Below are 17642 nucleotides of genomic sequence, written 5' to 3' on the forward strand. Positions count from 1 at the left end.
GGAAGCGGGGGGGGGCGCGCAGCGGCCTGGTCATGAGCGGCGGCCCCGGCCCCGGCCCCTCCCGCCCCCGAACGAGTTCGTTCGCCGATACCGGTCCCCCGCAAGCCCCGGTACCTCCCCCGGGCCCTACGAGCGGTTCCGCACCCAGCGGAGGCAAAACCGGGCCGGCGCCCACCGGCGGGGCCTTCCCGCCGGGCATCAAGCTGGGCCGTGAGTCCTTCTGCCCCCCCCCAAAAACCCCAAAATCGTGCTCGGGGTCTCCGCGGTGCCGACAGCCTTCTCCCCGGTGTCCGCAGGGGACGGCGGGAAGGTGAGCACCGTGGTCGCCACCCCCGGGCAGGGCCCGGACCGGCCGCAGGAGGTTTCTTACACCGACATCAAAGTGATCGGGAACGGCTCCTTCGGCGTCGTGTACCAGGCGCGGCTCGCCGGCTCCGGGGAGCTGGTGGCCATTAAGAAGGTGCTGCAGGACAAACGCTTCAAGGTGAGACCCGCCCCCCACTTTCAGACCCCCCCCACCCCCCAAAATCGTGACCACACCCCCCCAATCCGGACGCCCACCCCCCCAATCTGGACCCCCACCCCCTCAATCGTGACCTCCACCCCCCCAATCTGGACCCCCACCCCCCCAAAATCGTGACCCCACCCCCTCAATCGTGACCCCCACCCCCCCCAATCCTGACCCCACCCCCCCAATCTGGACGTCCAGCCCCCCAATCTGGACCCCCACCCCCCCAATTTTGAGACCTCGACCCCCAAATTTGAGCCCCCCCACCCCCCAGTTTGAGCCCCCTAATTTGAGTCCCCCCAGTGTGATCCCCCCACCCCCCGATTTGAGCCCCATCCCCCCCAATTTGAGCTTCCCACTCCCCTAATTTGAGCCCCCCGATTTGAGCCCGCCACCCCACAATTTGAGCCCCCAACCCCCCAGATGCGATCTCCCCACCCCCCCCATTTCAGCCCCCCATCCCCAATTTGACCCCCCCCATTGCCCAGTTTGAGCCCCCACCCCCTGCATTTGAGCCCCCTCACCCCCAATTTGAGCCCCCCACCCTAAATTTGACCCCCTGCACCCCCAACTTGACCCCACCTGCCCAATTTGAGCCTCTCATCCCCCCAATTTGATCCCTTACACCCCCCAATTTGATGCCCTACCCCCCAATTTGAGCCCCGTGCCCCCCCATTCGCGCCCCCCACCCCCCAATTTGACCCCCCACCCCCCCTCTTGCTGCCCCCCCCCCCCCCCCGCAGAACCGGGAGCTGCAGATCATGCGCAAACTCGACCACTGCAACATCGTCCGGCTCCGCTATTTCTTCTACTCCAGCGGCGAGAAGGTAACGCCGCGTCGCCGGGGGGGGGGACGGGGACAGCGGGGGGGGACACAAAAGGGGGCTGCGCCCCCCCCTCACCCTCCCTGTGCCCCCCCCTCGCCGCAGAAGGACGAGGTTTACCTCAACCTGGTCCTCGATTTCGTCCCCGAAACCGTTTACCGGGTGGCGCGGCATTTCTCCAAAGCCAAGCAAACCATCCCCGTCTTCTACGTCAAGGTGAATCCCCCCGCCCCGGGACCCCCTCCCCGTCCTTGAAACCCCCCCCCATCGCTTTTGAGGGTTATCAGGACCCCCCCCCAAGGCTGATTTTTGGCGGTGGGGGGGGGCGGGGGCGGGTTTGTCCCCAGGTCTACATGTACCAGCTTTTTCGGAGCTTGGCCTACATCCACTCCCAGGGCGTCTGTCACCGCGACATCAAACCCCAAAACCTCCTGGTGGACCCCGACACCGCCGTCCTCAAACTCTGCGATTTCGGCAGGTGGGGCCCCGACCCCCCCCTCGTGGAGGGAGGGGGCGTCTGGCACCGATTTGGGGTCCCTTTGACCCCCCCTCCCCCCTTTATTTTCCAGCGCCAAGCAGCTGGTGCGGGGGGAACCCAACGTCTCCTACATCTGCTCCCGCTATTACCGCGCCCCCGAGCTCATTTTCGGGGCCACCGACTACACCTCCAACATCGGTGAGACCACCCCCCGGCCCCCCCCCCGAACCCCATTATCCCTCTTTTTCACCCTAAATTTGGAATTCCGCCCCCAAGATATCTGGTCGGCGGGCTGCGTCCTGGCCGAGCTGCTGCTGGGGCAGCCCATCTTCCCCGGGGACAGCGGCGTCGACCAGTTAGTGGAGATCATCAAGGTGGGGGCCAAAATGGGGGGGCTGGGGCTAAAATGGGGGGGCTGGGGCCAAAATGGGGGGGCTGGGGGAGTCTGGGAGGGAGGTGGGGGTGTCGGGGGGGGATTTGGGGGCTCGTGGGGGGCGGTTTTGGGGCTTGGAGGGAGATTTGAAGGTTTGGGGGGGGGAATTTAGGGGGTTGGGGTCTCGTAGGTTGGTGGGTTTGGGGCTTGAGGGGTTTTGGGGGGTCGGGGGGGTTGAGGGGGACCTGGGGGGGGCTTGGTGGGTGTTGGAGGGGGTTTGGGGGGCTCGTGGGGGGCGGTTTGGGGGCTCAGGGGGGAGATTTGAAGGTTTAAGGGGGGAATTTAGGGGGTTGGGGTCTCGTAGGTTGGTGGGTTTGGGGCTTGAGGGGTTTTGGGGGGTCGAGGAGGGCCTGGGGGGGGCTTGGTGGGTGTTGGAGGGGGTTTGGGGGGCTCGGGGGGGCAGTTTTGGGGCTCAGGGAGGTTTCAGGGTGTGTGGGGGGTGGAATTTAGGGGGTTGGGGTCTCGGGCCGGTGATTTGGGGGGGCTCAGAGGGGGGTTTGGGGGCTCAGGAGGGGGATTTGGGGGCTGGGGGCGGGATTTGGGGGCTCACGGGTAGGGGGGTTTGGGGCTTGAGGGGTTTCGGGGTGCAGGGGAGCGGTTTGGGGGGGTTGGGGGGGTCTCGGCGGGGTTTGGGGTCTGCAGGATGGGTAGGTTTAGGGTTTGGGGCTTGGGGGGAGCTAATGGGGAAAATGGGGCGGGTTTGGGGGCTCTGGTGGGGGGTGGGATTTTGGGGGGCTGTTTGGGGTCTCACCGTCTGATACTTTTGGGGTTTGGGGGTGCAGCGGGCTGGTTTTGGGGCTCGGGAGGGGGATTTTGGGATCGGGGGGGGGGGGGGGGGGGGCAGCTAATGGGGCCGGGGGAGGCTCTGGGGCCTGCAGGGGGTAGTTTTGGGGCTGCGGGGGGGAATTTGGGGGCTCAGCGGGAGCATGTTGGCGCTCGGGAGGGGATTCCGGGGGAAGATTCGGGGCGTTTGGGGCTCGGGGGGGCTTTTGGCCCTCGGGTTTGGGGCGGTCTCGTTCAACGAGCGGGTTTTGGGGCTGAAAAGCGAGTTTGCGGGTCAGGAAAGCGGAAAACGAGTCTGGGAAGGTTACGGGGAGGGGGGTCGAGCGTCCCCCTAAAAATTCCCAGGTGCTGGGAACGCCGACGCGGGAGCAGATCCGGGAGATGAACCCCAACTACACGGAGTTCAAGTTCCCCCAAATCAAAGCGCACCCCTGGTCCAAGGTGAGTTTTGGGGAGCGGGCCCGGGGGGGGGGGGCTCGGGGGAGGTTGTGGGACGCCGCGAGGGATTTTCTCCCCCCGTTTCGGGGCTCCCCGCAGGTGTTCAAGGCGCGGACGCCCCCCGAGGCGGTGGCGCTGTGCGGGCGGCTGCTGGAGTACACCCCCCAGACGCGGCTGGGACCCCTGCAGGCCTGCGCCGACCCCTTTTTCGACGAGCTGCGGCTGCCGGCCGCCCGCCTGCCCAGCGGCCGAGACCTGCCCCCCCTCTTCAACTTCAGCCCCGGCGGTGAGGGGGGGGCTGGGGGGGGGGGTTTGGGGGGAGTCGGAGGGGTATTTGGGGATTTTGGGGGGAGTCGGAGGGGTTTTGGGGGGTCTGGGAGGGGGTTTTGGGGGGAGTCGGAGAGGTTTTGGGGGTGACTGGAGGAGCTTTGGGGGGAGTCGGAGGGGTTTTGGGAGGGTTTTGGGGGGTCTGGGAGGAGGTTTTGGGGGGAGTCGGAGGGGTTTTGGGAGGGTTTGGGGGGTCTGGGAGGGGGTTTGGGGGGGACAGGAAGGGTTTTGGGGGGAGTCAGAGGGGTATTTGGCGGTTTTGGGGGGTCTGGGAGGGGGTTTTGGGGGGAGTCGGAGGGGTATTTGGGGATTTTGGGGGGAGTCAGAGGGGTTTTCGGAGGGTTTGGGGGGTTTTGGGGGGTCTGGGAGGGGTTTTGGGGGGAGTCGGAGGGGTTTTGGGAGGCTTTTGGGGGTTTTGGGGGGTCTGGGAGGGGGTTTGGGGGGGACAGGAAGGGTTTTGGGGGGAGTCGGAGGGGTTTTGGGAGGGTTTGGGGGGTTTTGGGGGGTCTGGGAGGGGTTTTGGGGATGACTGGAGGGGTTTTGGGGGGAGTCGGAGGGGTTTTGGGAGGCTTTTGGGGGTTTTGGGGGATCTAGGAGGGGGTTTGGGGGGGACAGGAAGGGTTTTGGGGGGAGTCGGAGGGGTTTTGGGGGTTTTGGGGGGAGTCGGAGGGGTTTTGGGAGGGTTTTGGGGGGTCTGGGAGAGGTTTTGGGGATGACTGGAGGGGTTTTGGGGGGAGTCGGAGGGGTTTTGAGGGGTCTGGGAGGGGGTTTTGGGGGGAGTCGGAGGGGTTTTGGGGGTGACTGGAGGAGCTTTGGGGGGAGTCAGAGGGGTTTTGGGAGGCTTTTGGGGGTTTTGGGGGGTCTGGGAGGGGGTTTGGGGGGACAGGAAGGGTTTTGGGGGGAGTCGGAGGGGTTTTGGGGGTTTTGGGGGGAGTCGGAGGGGTTTTCGGAGGGCTTGGGGGGTTTTGGGGGTTCTGGGAGGGGGTTTTGGGGGGAGTCGGAGGGGTTTTGGGGGGTCTGGGAGAGGTTTTGGAGGGAGTCGGAGGGGTTTTGGGAGGGTTTTGGGGGTTTTGGGGGTTCTGGGAGGGGGTTTGGGGGGGAGTCAGAGCGGTTTTGGGGGGAGTCGGAGGGGTTTTGGGAGTGTTTTGGGGGGAGTCGGAGGGGTTTGGGGGCAGTCAGAGGGGTTTTGGGGGGAGTCGGAGGGGTTTTGGGAGCGTTTTGGGGGGAGTCGGAGGGGTTTGGGGGGAGTCAGAGGGGTGTTGGGAGGGTTTTGGGGGGTCTGGGAGCGGTTTTGGGGGGAGTCAGAGCGGTTTTGGGGGGAGTCGGAGGGATTTTGGGAGGGTTTGGGGGAGTTGGAGGGGTTTGGGGGCTTTTGGGAGGAGTCAGAAGGGTTTTGGGGGGAGTCGGAGCGGTTTTGGGGGGAGTCAGAAGGGTTTTGGGGGGGTTTGGGGGTGTTTTGGGGGGAGTTGGAGGGGTTTTGGGGGGAGTCGGAGGAGTTTGGGGAGAGTCAGAGGGGTATTTGGGGATTTTGGGGGCAGTCAGAAGGGTTTTGGGGGGCTGGAGAGGTTTTGGGGGGAGTCGGAGGCGTTTTGGGGGCACCGGAGGGGATTTCGGGGGAGTCGGGGGTTTTGGGGGGGCGGGAGGGGTTTTAGGACTGGGAGGGGGTTTGGGGGGGGGAGTTTTGGGGCTGGGGAGATTCGGGGGGATGGGACTGGGGGGTCAGGGAAGGTTTTGGGGTGCCCTGACCCCCCTCTCCCCCCCCCAGAGCTGGGGATCCAGCCCTCCCTCAACAGCACCCTGGTGCCCCCCCACCTGCGGGGCTGCGCCCCCGCCCCCCCCGCGCCCCACGGTGAGGGGCTTTGGGGGGGTAATTTGGGGGGGTGGGGGGAATTGGGGAGGGTCTGGGGAGGTACGGGGGGGGGGGGGGTTATGGGGTGGGCGGTGGTCAGGCAGGTTTTGGGGGGGGGGGTTTAGGGGTTGGGGGGCCTGGGAGGGGGGGGTTTAGGGGTTGGGGGAGGGTTTTAGGGGTTGGGGGGGGGCCTGGGGGGGCGGTTAGGGGTTGGGGGGGGGTGTTAGGGGTTGGGGGGGACCTGGGGGGGGGGGGTTTAGGGGTTGGGGGGGTTTTAGGGGTTGGGGGGGGCCTGGGGGGGGGGGTTAGGGGTTGGGGGGGGTTTTAGGGGTTGGGGGGGGCCTGGGGGTCCTCCCAGTGCATGCTGGGATGGCGGAGGTCCCCGTGCCCCCCCCAACCCCTCCCTGTCCCCCCCAGGTGAGGGGCGCAGCCAGGTCCCGCCGGGGGAGGGCAGCGGCCCCATCGCCAGCACCTCCTGAGGGCCCCCCCGGCCCCCCCACCCCCAGGACTCGGGGGGCCGGTGGGGGGGGGGCCCCGACGCCTCATTTTAAACCTTCTTTTAACAACCCCCCCCCCCCCAGTGGGGCCGTGCCCCACCTCGGCATTTTGGGGGGGGCTTTTTTTTCCCCCCCCCCCCTTGTAAATACACTCCCTGTGCCCCCCCCCCCCCCTTTTATCGATCTCTGTAAATAGACTAATTGGGGTTTTGTTTTTCTTATCGACCCCCCCCCCCAAGTGTCGGGGGGCGCCCGTGACCCCCCCCAAACTGCAGTCGCCCCCCCCCCGTGTGTGTGTGTCCCCCCCCCCGTAGGGTCCCTGCTCTGTACAGCCCCCGGCTCAATAAATTATTGGCATGGAGAGGACGTGGGGTGCTGTGATTTTGGGGAGGGGGGGGCAAGTTTGGGGAAACCTCCCCCCCCCCGGTGTGATTTGGGGGTGTCTGTCCCCCCCCCCCCAGGGGCTGTTTGGGGAGGTGGGGGGGGGTTAATTCGTTTCTGGGGCTGTTTTTAGGGGCTTTTCCCCTCCCGGTGGGGGGCTGTGGGTTTGGGGGTACCCCCAAGGCTGAAGTTTTGGCGAAGTGTCGCCCCCCCCCCCCCCCCCCAACCGAATATTTGCGGTAACTCCCCCCAGATCCAGCTTTGCCCCCCCCCCAGCTGTTTTATTGGGGTGACCCCCCCACTTCTGCTTTGGGGCCTGCTCCCCCCCCCACCCCCAAAAAACTCCATATTTTTGGGAGGAACTCGCCCCCACAACCCCCCAAAATCCCATCGCAAACCCCGGCAGCGACCTCGGGGGGGCTCAACCTTTATTTCGGGGGGGCGGACGGTTGGTGCCCCCCGCCCGGACCCCCCCCCGCTTCAAGCGAAGGCGTCGGCGCGGAGGTGCAGCCCCCCCTCCAGCGCCGCCCGGCAAAGCGCCAACGTCTCGGCCAGCGGCAGCGGCTCCGGCGTCTCGATGATGGCGATGGTTTCCCCCGGCGGCGCGGCGACGACGCCGGTAACGGCGGTGCCGGGACCGACTCCGGTAAGAGCGGCGACTCCGGCGATGCCGGTACCGGCACCGACTCCGGTAGAAGCGGCGCCGCCGGTAACGAGAGCGGCGGAACCGTCGTGACACCGTCGGTGACTCCGGAGGCTGCCGGCGTTGCGGAAAGCTTTGGGACAGAGCGGGCAGCGGTGCGGTCGCTCGGCGGTTCGGCGGCGGCGGCATTTTTCGGCGTGGAGGCGTCGGTGAGCCCGCAGGTGGGGGGCTTGCCGAAAGGCTTTGCCGCAGTCGCCGCAGGCGAAGGGGCGTTCGCCGCTGTGGGTCCGTTGGTGCAGCCGCAGCCCCCAGGCCGCCCCGAATCCCTTCCCGCAGAGCGGGCACTGGTGGGGCCGACCCGCGCCTTCGTGGCGGCGCCGGTGCCGGCTCAACCCGCCGCGGTCGGCGAAGGCTTTGCCGCAGAGCCCGCAGGCGAAGGAGGAAGGCGGCGACGACGACGACGACGAGGAGGACGGCGGCGGCCGGGCGGCGTCGCCGGCGTCGCCGTGCAGGCGCCGGTGCTGGCGGAGGTTGGAGGACTGGGTGAAGCGCTTGCGGCAAACGTCGCACTCGTAGGGCCGCTCGCCGGTGTGGGTGAGGTGGTGCCGCAGCAGGTTGGCGCGGGAGGCGAAGGTTTTGCCGCAGACGCTGCACTGGAAGGGCCGCTCGCCCGTGTGCGTCCGCAGGTGATTCCGGACGTGAACCAATTTCTTAAAAGCCCGACCGCAGGTGGGGCAGCGGTGACGGCGCTCGGGGCAGCGCGGCGGGCGCCGGGGTCGAGCGGCGGCGGCGGCACCGGCACCGGCGGCGGGTTCTTGGTTAGGGCGCGGCGCCCCGCTTTTGCCGGCGTGGGTCCGGCGGTGGTAGAGGAACTTGGTCATGTTGAGGAAGGTCTTGCCGCAGGCGCAGCGGTGCGGGGGGTCGGCGGCGTGGGTTTTACGGTGAGCGGCTAACGCCGGTTCGGTGCCGAAACCCAACCCGCAGGCGACGCAGAGGTAGAGGGTCTCGCCGCGGTGCAGCCGGGCGTGCCGCTCCAGCGACGCCGCTTTTTTAAAGACCTTGGGGCAGGCGGGGCAGGGGTGGGTGCCCCCCTCGTGCGCCCGCCGGTGGGCGCGTAACCGGCTGGCCGTGCCGAATCCCCGCCGGCACTCGGGGCAGGAGAAAGCGGCGTTGCCGTGCGCCTCCCGCTTGTGCCGTCGCAGCTCCTCGGCCGAGCCGCAGCCGCGCTCGCACTCCCCGCAACGGAAAGGAGCCGGCGGCGGCGGTGGCGGCGGCGGCGGGGGGGAAACGGGCGGGGTGGGGGGGTCCGGTTTGGGGTCGGACGCCGGCGTTTCGCCGCTTTCCTTCTCGGTGGCGGTGAAATGTTCGCCCTGGTGCTCCAGCAGCTCCTCGGGGGTGGGGAAGAGGCGGCCGCACTCGGAGCACTCGTAAGGGTGGGGGGCCGGCGTTTCGGCGGAGGTTTCGGCGAGCTGGCGGTGGTGGCTCCGGCGATGCTGAAGGCAAAGGGCCGGCGAGGGGAAGAGCGCCCGGCACTCGCCGCACTGATACCGCACCGGCCCCCCTTGGCCCCCCCGGGGGTGCTGGGTTTGGTGGGCCAGCAGCTCGGCGGGCGAGAGGAGGAAGCGGCCGCAGTCCAGGCACTGGTAGCGGGGGGCCGGGGGGGGCTCGGGGGGGGCGGCGGCGGCGGCCGGGGGGGGGCCCGTGGCTGCGCTGGTGCAGGAGAACCTCGCCCAGGGTGTCGTAGAGCCCCCCGCACTCGGAGCACATGTACTGGTGCTGGAGGAGGAGCGAGGGCAGGTCCTGCGCCATCCCTGGGGGGCGAGAAAGCCGGGGGGGGGGTTATTGGGGGGCACCCCTGCCCCACTGAGGGGGGAGATCAGGGGTGTCTTGAGGCGGGGAGGTGCGGTAAGGGGGGGTGGGGAGGGCAGGGTGATGTTGTTGTGGGGCAGAGGGGTGTCGGGGGATCCCGGGAAGGGCCCGCCGTGGGGCAGAAGGGTCCAAGATGGGGTGGGAGGACCCCGCCGTGGGGCTGGGGGAGCCGGGTTAGGGCTGGGGGATGGCTCTGGGGGGACACAGAGAGCCGGGTGGGGCAGGAAAACTCTGCTGAGGGAGCCGGAATGAGGGGCTGGGACTTGGCCGTGGGGCTGAGGGAGCCAGAATAGGGCACGGGGATCCGGTATGGGGCTGGAGGAGGCCGCTGTGGGGCAGAGAGCACCGAGCTGGGGCTGTGGGAGCCGGCTGTGGGGCAGAAGGACACGATGTGGGGCTGAGGGAGCCAATATAGGGCACAGGGACCCTGCTGTGGGGCTGGAGGAGCCTGGTATGGGGCTGGAAGAGACCGCTATGGGGCAGAAAGCGCAGGGATGGGGCTGTGGGACCCCACCATGGGGTAGAAGGACACGTTGCAGCGCTGAGGGAGCCAATATAGGGCACAGGGACCAGGGGGGACCCTGCTCTAGGCCACGGGGACCCGGTATGGGGCTGGAGGAGGCCGCTATGGGGCAGAAAGTGCAGGGATGGGGCTGTGGGAGCCGGCTATGGGGCAGAAGGACGCGTTGTGGGGCTGAGGGAGCCAGTATAGGGTGCAGAAACCTGTGAGGGACCCAGCTATAGGGCACAGAAACCTGTGAGGGACCCAGCTATAGGGCTGGAGGAGGCCGCTATGGGGCAGAAAGTGCAGGGATGGGGATGGGGGACCCCGCCATGGGGCAGAAGGGCCCGGTATGGGGCTGGAGGAGCCCGATAAGGGGCTGGAGGAGGCCGCTGTGGGGCAGAGAGCACCGAGCTGGGGCTGTGGGAGCCGGCTGTGGGGCAAAAGGACGCGTTGTGGGGCTGAGGGAGCCAGTATAGGGCGCAGAAACCTGGGAGGGACCCAGCTATAGGGCACAGTGACCCGGTATGGGGCTGGAGGAGGCCGCTATGGGGCAGAGAGCACCGGGATGGGGCCGTGGGAGCCGGCTATGGGGCAAAAGGACGCGTTGTGGGGCTGAGGGAGCCAGTATAGGGTGCAGAAACCTGGGAGGGACCCAGCTATAGGGCACAGGGACCCAGCTATAGGGCACAGGGACCCAGTATGGGGCTGGAGGAGGCCGCTATGGGGCAAAAGTGCAGGGATGGGGCTGGGGGACCCCGCCATGGGGCAGAAGGGCCCGGTATGGGGCTGGAGGAGCCCGATAAGGGGCTGGAGGAGGCCGCTGTGGGGCAGAGAGCACCGGGATGGGGCTGTGGGAGCCGGCTGTGGGGCAGAGGGACACGATGTGGGGCTGAGGGAGCCGGTGTGGGGCTGAGGGAACCCGCCGTGGGGCGGGGGGGGGGGGGCGGACCCCGCTATAGGCCACTGGGGGGGGGGAACCGGGAGCGGCCGCAGCGCCGGGACTCACCGCAGCCTCCGCTCCGCTCGGCCGCCGTCTCCTCCCGGCGCCTACCCCTCTCCAACGAGCGCCCTCATTGGCCCGCAACGCGCCGGCCAATCGGCGGGCTCGGTACTACCTGCGGGGCGGAGCCCGGACGGCGAGTCACGCCCCCTAGCGCCTACAGCCGAGTGGGCGGGGGGAGGAAAGCAGCGGGCCACGCCCCTTTCCCCTCCCTCCTCCCCCGCCCTTCCCGACCGCGCATGCGCGATGCCGCTGAGTGGGGACGACGGGGCTGTGCGCATGCGCGGGGCGGGGGAAAGTGTGCGTGGAGGGGGGGGGGGGGAGGCCGAGCCGCGGCACGTGCGTTTACACGCGGGTGTGCACGTGGGTTCACACGAGGGGGGAGGGGGGGGCCCCCGTGCCCGGTTTTGCACGTGGCGGGGCGTGTGCAAGCCGGCGGGGGGAGGGGACAGAGCAGGATACGTAATCGGCGTAGCTCCCGCCCCCTCCCCGTCCCCCCCCGCGCCGCGCTGGCTGTGTGCCCGCCTTACGCTATTTGCGTAGCCCCGCCCACCTCGCTACGCCGCTGACGTAGCGCCTTTAGGTCACGGCGGCCCCTACGCCGACAGCGCAGCGGCGGGGCCGCCACTGCGCATGCGCGCAGCGGGAAAGGCGGGGAAAAGGGGGCGTGTCGGCGCCGGCCCCGCCCACACACGTGGGTCACGAGGCCGCCGGCCGGGGGTCCGCGTGCCGGCGGCGGCGGCGCATGCGCATCGGCCCCTTGTTTACGGGGAGGGGGGGCGGGCCGGCGCGCCTGCGCGGTGGGCGGGGCCGAAGGGGGCGCGGCCGCCAGCGGGGGGCTACAGCGCTTGCGCGGTGGCGGGGACAAGGCGTGGTTTGGCCGGGAGGAGGCGTGGTCTGGCCGCCGGGGGGGCGTGGTCCCGCCGTGAGGGGAGGCGGCGCATGCGCAGAGCGATCGAAGGTGCCAGAAGGATCCGGGCGGCGGAGGCGGCGGCGCCGGTGAGGAGCGCGGGTGGCTTGGGGGGGGGGGTTTCTCTGTGGTAAAAATTTCTCGGGGGGGGGTTTCTCTGAGGTAAAAATTTCTCCGGGGGGCTCGGGGATGGTGGAGAGGGGGGTGGTGTCATGGAGGAACCCGGCCCTGGTCTCTGGGGGGGGGGTCGCGGCCTCCGGGGCGGTGGGGCTGAGGGTGGTGACAGCGCCTGAGGTGGGGATGGGGGGGGGGGGGGGGGCGCGGAGGAGCGCCCGAGCGCCGTCTCCCTTTGGGGGGGGGGGGGGGGGGCTGGAGGAGCCCCTGACCGCCGCTTGCCTCGGGGGGGGGGGGGGTGTCGGTAGGGGTAAGAGGGGGGCTGTTGGAGTTTTAGGGGGGTGTCGGGGTTTTTGGGGGGCTGCGACCCTCCCGGTTATGGCGAGGGGGGGGTTGTTGGTAGGGAGGGGGAAGGGCAGGAGGCAGCCGCGGGTTTTGGGGGTGAGGTCACAGCTGGGGAGCCCCGGGGGGGGTGAGGTCACGGCGTCCCTTAATGGCGGGGGGGGGGAATGGAACACGCATGTCCCGTTCCTCACCACCACCCCCCCCTTGTCTCTTCCAGGTACCGTGAGGCCCCGCAGATTTTTAACGCGCCCCCCCCCCCCCGTGTATTTCCACCCTAACGTCCCCCCCCCTAGCCCCGGCGGTGGAGTCCCTCCGTACTTTCTCCCAGCTCCACTCCCCACGGGGGGGGGACAACGACAACCGGCCCCCCCCGGGTTCCTCCATGTCCCGGAGACCCCCGGTCCCGTGGGAGGAAGAAGAATGCCTGGAGTATTATGGGATGGTTTCCCTCCATCGGCTTTTCGAGGTGGTGGGGGCCCAGCTGACCCCCAGCGACGTGGCCGTCCTCTCCTTCCTCCTGGACGAAGCCCACCCGGGGACGCACCCCCTGGACCCGGCCTTGTGGGGGGGGGAGGGCACCCCCTCCCCTCTCCTGGAAAACTGGAACCGGCGGCGTCGCCGCCGTCGGCTCTCTTCCGGCAACTGGGAAGAAGAAGAACAGCAACAGCGAGCGCGACCGCGGAACGGCGTGGAACTCTTGCTGGAGTTGGAACGGCGAGGGTTGTGCGACGAAGGAAATTTCCGGCACCTTCTACAGCTCCTTCGCGTCCTCACCCGCCACGATCTCCTGCACTGCGTCACCCTCAAACGGCCCCGCACCGGTAAACACCCCCCCCCACACACACCCCCAATTTCTTGCCGACGGTCGTCCCGCCGCTACCGGCAATATGTTGATTTTTTGCGGGGGGGTTGGGGTTTTTTTGTTTTGGTTTTTTTTTTTTCTTTTTTTTTTTGGCAGTTTCGCCCGAAAGATTCACCTGCGGCCCGGCCGTGGTGGGCAGCTGCCTGAATGCTGCCGCTGCCCAGCCCCGCCAGGAGCAGTGGGAGACAGGTAGGTGCCGTGGGGCACGCCGTGGGGCAGCGTGGGTGGGTGGGGGGCACACCGTGGGGCAGCGTGGGTTGCCGTGGGGCACGCCGTGGGGCGGCTTGAGTCGCCGTGGGGCAGCGTGGGTGGGTGGGGGGCACCAGGGATTGGCACGGGGCACGCCGTGGGGCAGCGTGGGTGGGTGGGGGGGCACCAGGGATTGGCACGGGGCACGCCGTGGGGCAGCGTGGGTGGGTGGGGGGCACGCCGTGGGGCAGCGTGGGTGGGTGGGGGGCACGCCGTGGGGCAGCGTGGGCGCTTGTGGGGCGCTGATCTTTGTCTCTCTCCCCCCCCCCCCCGCCTCCACCCGCCGCCTTTCCAGGATCCAGCTCTGGCAAACGGAAGCGGACGAGCCGAGGGCGGACGCGGCCCCCCCTCCCCCGCCACACCCCCCCACCGCCCCCCCCAGGACCCCCCCGCCAAAGTCACCTGCGGTAGGTGCACCCACCCGCCCACCCCGTGTGGGTTTTTTTGAGCAAAACAGTCCTTTTTTGCTGTTTTCCGAGCTCAAAAATATCCTCTAAGCTCCCTGAAATGAAGCGGGGCGTGCAGAGCGCCCCAAAATGGGGGTGCTGGGTCTGTCCCTTCCTTATTTTTGGGGTGTCCCCCCCACTTTTACACCACCTGCCTCGGGGGGGGGGTCGCACACACCCCACTCCATCTTGTTGTTGAGTTTTTAACTGATTTGTGGGTTTTTTAAACCAGAAATGGTTTCTTATTGCTTCTAAAAAGCGCAGGGAAGAGAGAAATGTGTGGGGGGGTCACCCCAAAACCTGGCCCCCCCACCCCCCCAGCACGTAATTTTCTCAAAAACCACTAAAATCTCTAAAAATGGGGAAAAAACGTTGGTTTGCTCTTTAATGAAGAAATTAACTGTTAGAGCAGCAGCCTCATGCAGTGCACAGCCACGCCCCCCCCCAGCTGCCGTGAAGGGGGGACACCCCCAAAACCTCCCTGACCCCCCCCCAAATGGGGGCCCAGCCCCCCCCCTTAGAACTTTTGACCTCTCTGAATTTTTTTTAAGACCCCCCCCCCTCAATTTTTTAACCGTTTCTGCCACCCTTTCAGGCTGTTTCCCCCATTTTTGCCGCTTTTCTCTCCCCCCCTCCCTCCTTGATTTCCAGGTCCCTAAAAGTTGGTGGTTAAAGCGACCCCCCCCCCCCCCCGAGTGCCCACCCAAGGTAACCCCCCCCCCCCCCAACTGCCCCAGGGACCCCCCCCCAAAATGTGTGGGTGCCCCCTTGAGGTGTGTGTGGGGGCTCAGCCAGGGTCCCCCAGCCCCCCCAGAAAACCTGAGGGGGGGGGTTGTTCCCCCCAGGGACCCAGCCCCGCTTGGGGAGGGGGGTGGGGGGGTTACACACCTTTAATAACCCCCAAAAATATTGGGGGGGGGGGGGGCTGCTGATGGCATGTTCCCCTCCCCCAGCACCCCAAAACCCCACCCTGTGCCCCCCCCCCACTGTCATTTTGGGTCAAAAAAGGGGATTTTGGGGGCTGGTTTTGAGCAAAAAGCTTTTTTTTTTTTTTGCCCCCGCCCCCAGGGAGAAGTGGGGGTGTCAGACCAGTATGGGGACTGGGGGAACTGGGGGTGGCGGCCAAGTGTGAGGACTGGTCTTACTGGGAGTACTGGTGCCATTGGGCCTATACAGGTAATGGAAAAGCGGTGGGGGGGGGTGGGGGCCCTCGTCCCAGTCCAGGAGCTGGTCTTACTGGGAGAACTGGTCCCATTGACCCTATATAAGACCCTATATAGGTAATGTAAAGGTTGGGGGGGGGTGCGGCTTCCTTGTCCTGGTTCAGGAACTGGGGTTACTGGGAGAACTGGTTCTATTGACCCTATACTGGTAACGTAAAGGCTATAGGGTGGGTCTGGGCGCCTCGTGCCACCTCAGGCACTGGTTTTATTGGGAGAACTGGTCTCGCTGACCCTATACAGGTAGTAAAAGGCTATGGGGGGGGGGTCAGGGTCCCTTGTCCCAGCCCGGGAACTGGTTTTACTGGGAGAACCGGTCCCTTGACTCTATCCAGGTAAGGTAAAGGCTACAGAGCGGGTGGGGGTTCCTCTTCCTGGAGCTGGTCTTACTGGGAGAACTGGTTCTATTGATCCTATACAGGTAATGTAAAGGTTATAGGGGGACGTCCGGGTCCCTTGTCCCAGCTCAGGAACTGGGGTTACTGGGAGAACTGGTCCTGCTGACCCTATACAGGTAACGTAAAGGCTATGAGGGGGGGGTCTGGGTCTCTTGTCCTAGACCAGGAACTGGTTTTACTGGGAGAACTGGTCGTACTGACCCTATACAGGTAACATAAAGGTTAGGGGGGGGGGGGGGGGCGGGTCCTTTGTCCTAGCCTGGGAAGTGGTTTTACTGGGAGAACTGGTCCTACTGGCCCTATACAGGTAATGCAAAGGCTATAGGGGGGGTTTGGGTCCCTTGTCCCAGCCCAGGAACTGGTCCTACTGGGAGAACTGGTCGCACTGACCCTCTACAGGTAACGCAAAGGCTATAGAGGGGGCGTCAGGGTCCCTTGTCCTAGCGCAGGAACTGGGGTTACTGGGAGAACTGGTCCTACTGACTATACAGGTAATGTAAAGGCTACATGGGGTGGTCGGGGTCCCTTGTCCCAGCCCAGAAACTGGTCTTACTGGGAGAACTGGTCCTGCTGACTCTATACAGGTAACGCAAAGGCTATAGAGGGGGCGTCAGGGTCCCTTGTCCTAGCGCAGGAACTGGGGTTACTGGGAGAACTGGTCCCATTGACCCTATACAGGTAACGTAAAGGCTGTAAGGGGGTGGGGGGGGGGGTCCGGGTCCCTCCTCCCAGCCAACGAACTGGTCTTTACTGGGAGAACCGCTCCCCTTGCCCCAACGCAGGCGGTACCAGCCCCGTTCCTCCCACCCCTCGCACTGGCCTTACTGGCCAAACCGGTCCCAGTGTCCCCCCATAGGTACCGTCAGCACCCCCCAAACCCCTCCCGACCCCCCCCCACGCCCCCTCCTAACCCCCTTCCCCATATTTTGCCCCCCCCCAGACATCCGCCTGCGCGTCCGCGCCGAGTACTGCGAGCACGAGTCGGCGCTGCGTCGCAGCGTGGCCTCCAGCCGGCCCCGGGGACCCGGTCGTCAACTGGACGTTTTCGGTCAAGCCAGCGGCGTTTTAAAATCGCGAGATTTAGGTTCGATCCTCTGCGATATCAAATTTTCGGAGCTTTCCTACCTGGACGCTTTTTGGGGTGATTATCTGAACGGGTCGTTACTGGAGGCGTTAAAGGGGGTGTGGGGCGGGAGGACGTCCGGCTCCTCGTTAGCGTCGATCAGGACGATTACGAGGAAGGGCGACGCCTCCTCCTCCGCGCTGCCCAAAAAAAATAACGCGCCCCCCCCCCTCCCCCCCCCCCCCGATAAAATGGGGGTGACCGTGGTGGGCTGAGAGGGGTGTCCGTGGTGTGTCCCCCCCCCCCCCCCAAAAAAAAAAACCCAACAAAAAAAGGAGGGGGGGGGGTTTGGAGAGCCTAAAATGGTGGCCGGGGGGGTGACAGCGCCCCCCCCAGACTCTATATAAGGGGGGGGGGCAGGTCTGTCACCCCAAAATCTGCCCCCCCCCCAAGTCACTATGTGCCTGGGGGGGTATGGAAAGGGGGGTGGGGGCTGTTGTCACCCCAAAATCTGCCACCCCCACCCCCCACGTGTGCCCGGGGGGGGGCGCAGAAAGGGAGGGCAGGGCCCCTGACACCCCCAAAATGTGCCCCCCCCCTTTGTATATTGGAGGGGGGGCACACAGAAAAGGGGTGCAGGTTTTTGGCCCCCCCCCCCCTCCTTGAGCCTTGGGGGTGACCCCCCCCCCCAGTTCATTTGGTACCTGGGGGGGGGGGGGGTCATCACCCCAAAATGTGGGGCTCCCCCCCAACTCTTCACACCGGGGGGGGCACAGGGAGGGGATGCAGCCCCCCCATCACCCCAAAATGAATTGGGGGGGGTCAGCCCCCCCCAAAAAAAATTGGGGTGCACCCCTTTCTCTTGCCCACACCCCCCCCCTCCCCCCCCCAGGGCAGCCGCCAGCCTGCGGGCCAGGGGCTGGGGGGGCTGCGAGCATTTTTTGGGGGGGGGGGGCTGCCTCCCCCCCCCCCTTTATTTTTCTAGCTGAGCCCCCCCTTTTTGGGGGGGGCGTGTACATATGTAAATGAGTTATTAAAGTAACGAGCTGCCAGGTGGGGCTGTTTCCCCTGTGTTTTGCCTTTTTTTGGGGGCGGGGGGGGGGGGTGATGATGTCATTGGGGGGGGCCCTGGTGTCACCGGGGGGTCAGGGCCCCAAAATGCTGGAAAACTGGGGGGGGGGGTGTGTGTAAAAAATGGGGGAGAATGGGGAAAATTGGGGGGGTTGTATAAAAAAAAATGGGGAGAATGGGTGAAATCGGGGTTGTGGGGTACCTATAGATATATATAAGGGGGGGGCGGGGGTGTGAAGGGCTATAGGTGCGGAAAAAGGTGCAAAAGTGTCAAACCAGGTTTTTCCAGGTTGCAATTGAGGCGGAAACGCGGCAGGAGAGCGAGGGAGCCTATAGAGCGACGTATAGTCTGCGTAGGGGCGAGCGCGAGCCGCCCGTCTATATGTTCTGTGCAGGCGCGAACGTAAGTGATTCTTCTCGAGGGTCGTT

The 17642-nt window shown here is 66.4% G+C and overlaps 3 protein-coding genes across 4 annotated transcripts; 2 read left to right on the forward strand and 1 right to left on the reverse strand.

Moving 5' to 3' along the window:
* The first annotated feature begins 13 nt into the window (after positions 1–13).
* On the forward strand, positions 14–6195 carry GSK3A (glycogen synthase kinase 3 alpha). Of its 2 annotated transcripts, none has more exons than XM_049797862.1 (11): positions 14–210; positions 297–484; positions 1252–1335; positions 1438–1548; positions 1728–1810; positions 1902–2008; positions 2087–2184; positions 3372–3467; positions 3564–3750; positions 5557–5640; positions 6058–6195. In XM_049797862.1, exons 1-11 carry the CDS (start codon positions 33–35, stop codon positions 6117–6119), a joined length of 1278 nt encoding a protein of 425 aa, XP_049653819.1. In that variant the 5' UTR covers positions 14–32; the 3' UTR covers positions 6120–6195. The 2 variants fall into 2 exon arrangements, with proteins under 2 accessions (XP_049653819.1, XP_049653817.1); XM_049797860.1 differs by having other exon boundaries at positions 1680–1810; positions 6058–6192.
* A 745-nt stretch (positions 6196–6940) lies between these two features.
* Positions 6941–10644, reverse strand: LOC126037532 (zinc finger protein 526-like). The gene is given in 3 exon segments (XM_049797863.1): positions 6941–8808; positions 8810–8972; positions 10542–10644. Coding segments are annotated over 2 exon segments (1971 nt in total). The 5' UTR covers positions 8971–8972; positions 10542–10644; the 3' UTR covers positions 6941–6998.
* Positions 10645–11466: 822 nt separating this feature from the next.
* Positions 11467–17185, forward strand: DEDD2 (death effector domain containing 2). The gene is given in 7 exon segments (XM_049797864.1): positions 11467–11534; positions 12122–12725; positions 12863–12955; positions 13311–13422; positions 15862–15935; positions 16020–16259; positions 16262–17185. Coding segments are annotated over 6 exon segments (1056 nt in total). The 5' UTR covers positions 11467–11534; positions 12122–12286; the 3' UTR covers positions 16360–17185.
* Positions 17186–17642: the final 457 nt, after the last annotated feature.

The sequence above is a fragment of the Accipiter gentilis genome, unplaced genomic scaffold (assembly GCF_929443795.1).
Source record: "Accipiter gentilis unplaced genomic scaffold, bAccGen1.1, whole genome shotgun sequence".
Classification (NCBI taxonomy): Eukaryota; Metazoa; Chordata; class Aves; order Accipitriformes; family Accipitridae; genus Astur; species Astur gentilis.

Excerpts from the sequence above, each read along its gene's own strand:
- GSK3A (XM_049797860.1), top strand. The coding sequence starts at position 33 with ATGAGCGGCGGCCCCGGCCCCGGCCCCTCCCGCCCCCGAACGAGTTCG. Across the intron at positions 485-1,251 it reads TGCAGGACAAACGCTTCAAG|AACCGGGAGCTGCAGATCAT; the intron begins GTGAGACCCGCC and ends CCCCCCCCGCAG. Across the intron at positions 1,811-1,901 it reads AAACTCTGCGATTTCGGCAG|CGCCAAGCAGCTGGTGCGGG; the intron begins GTGGGGCCCCGA and ends TTTATTTTCCAG.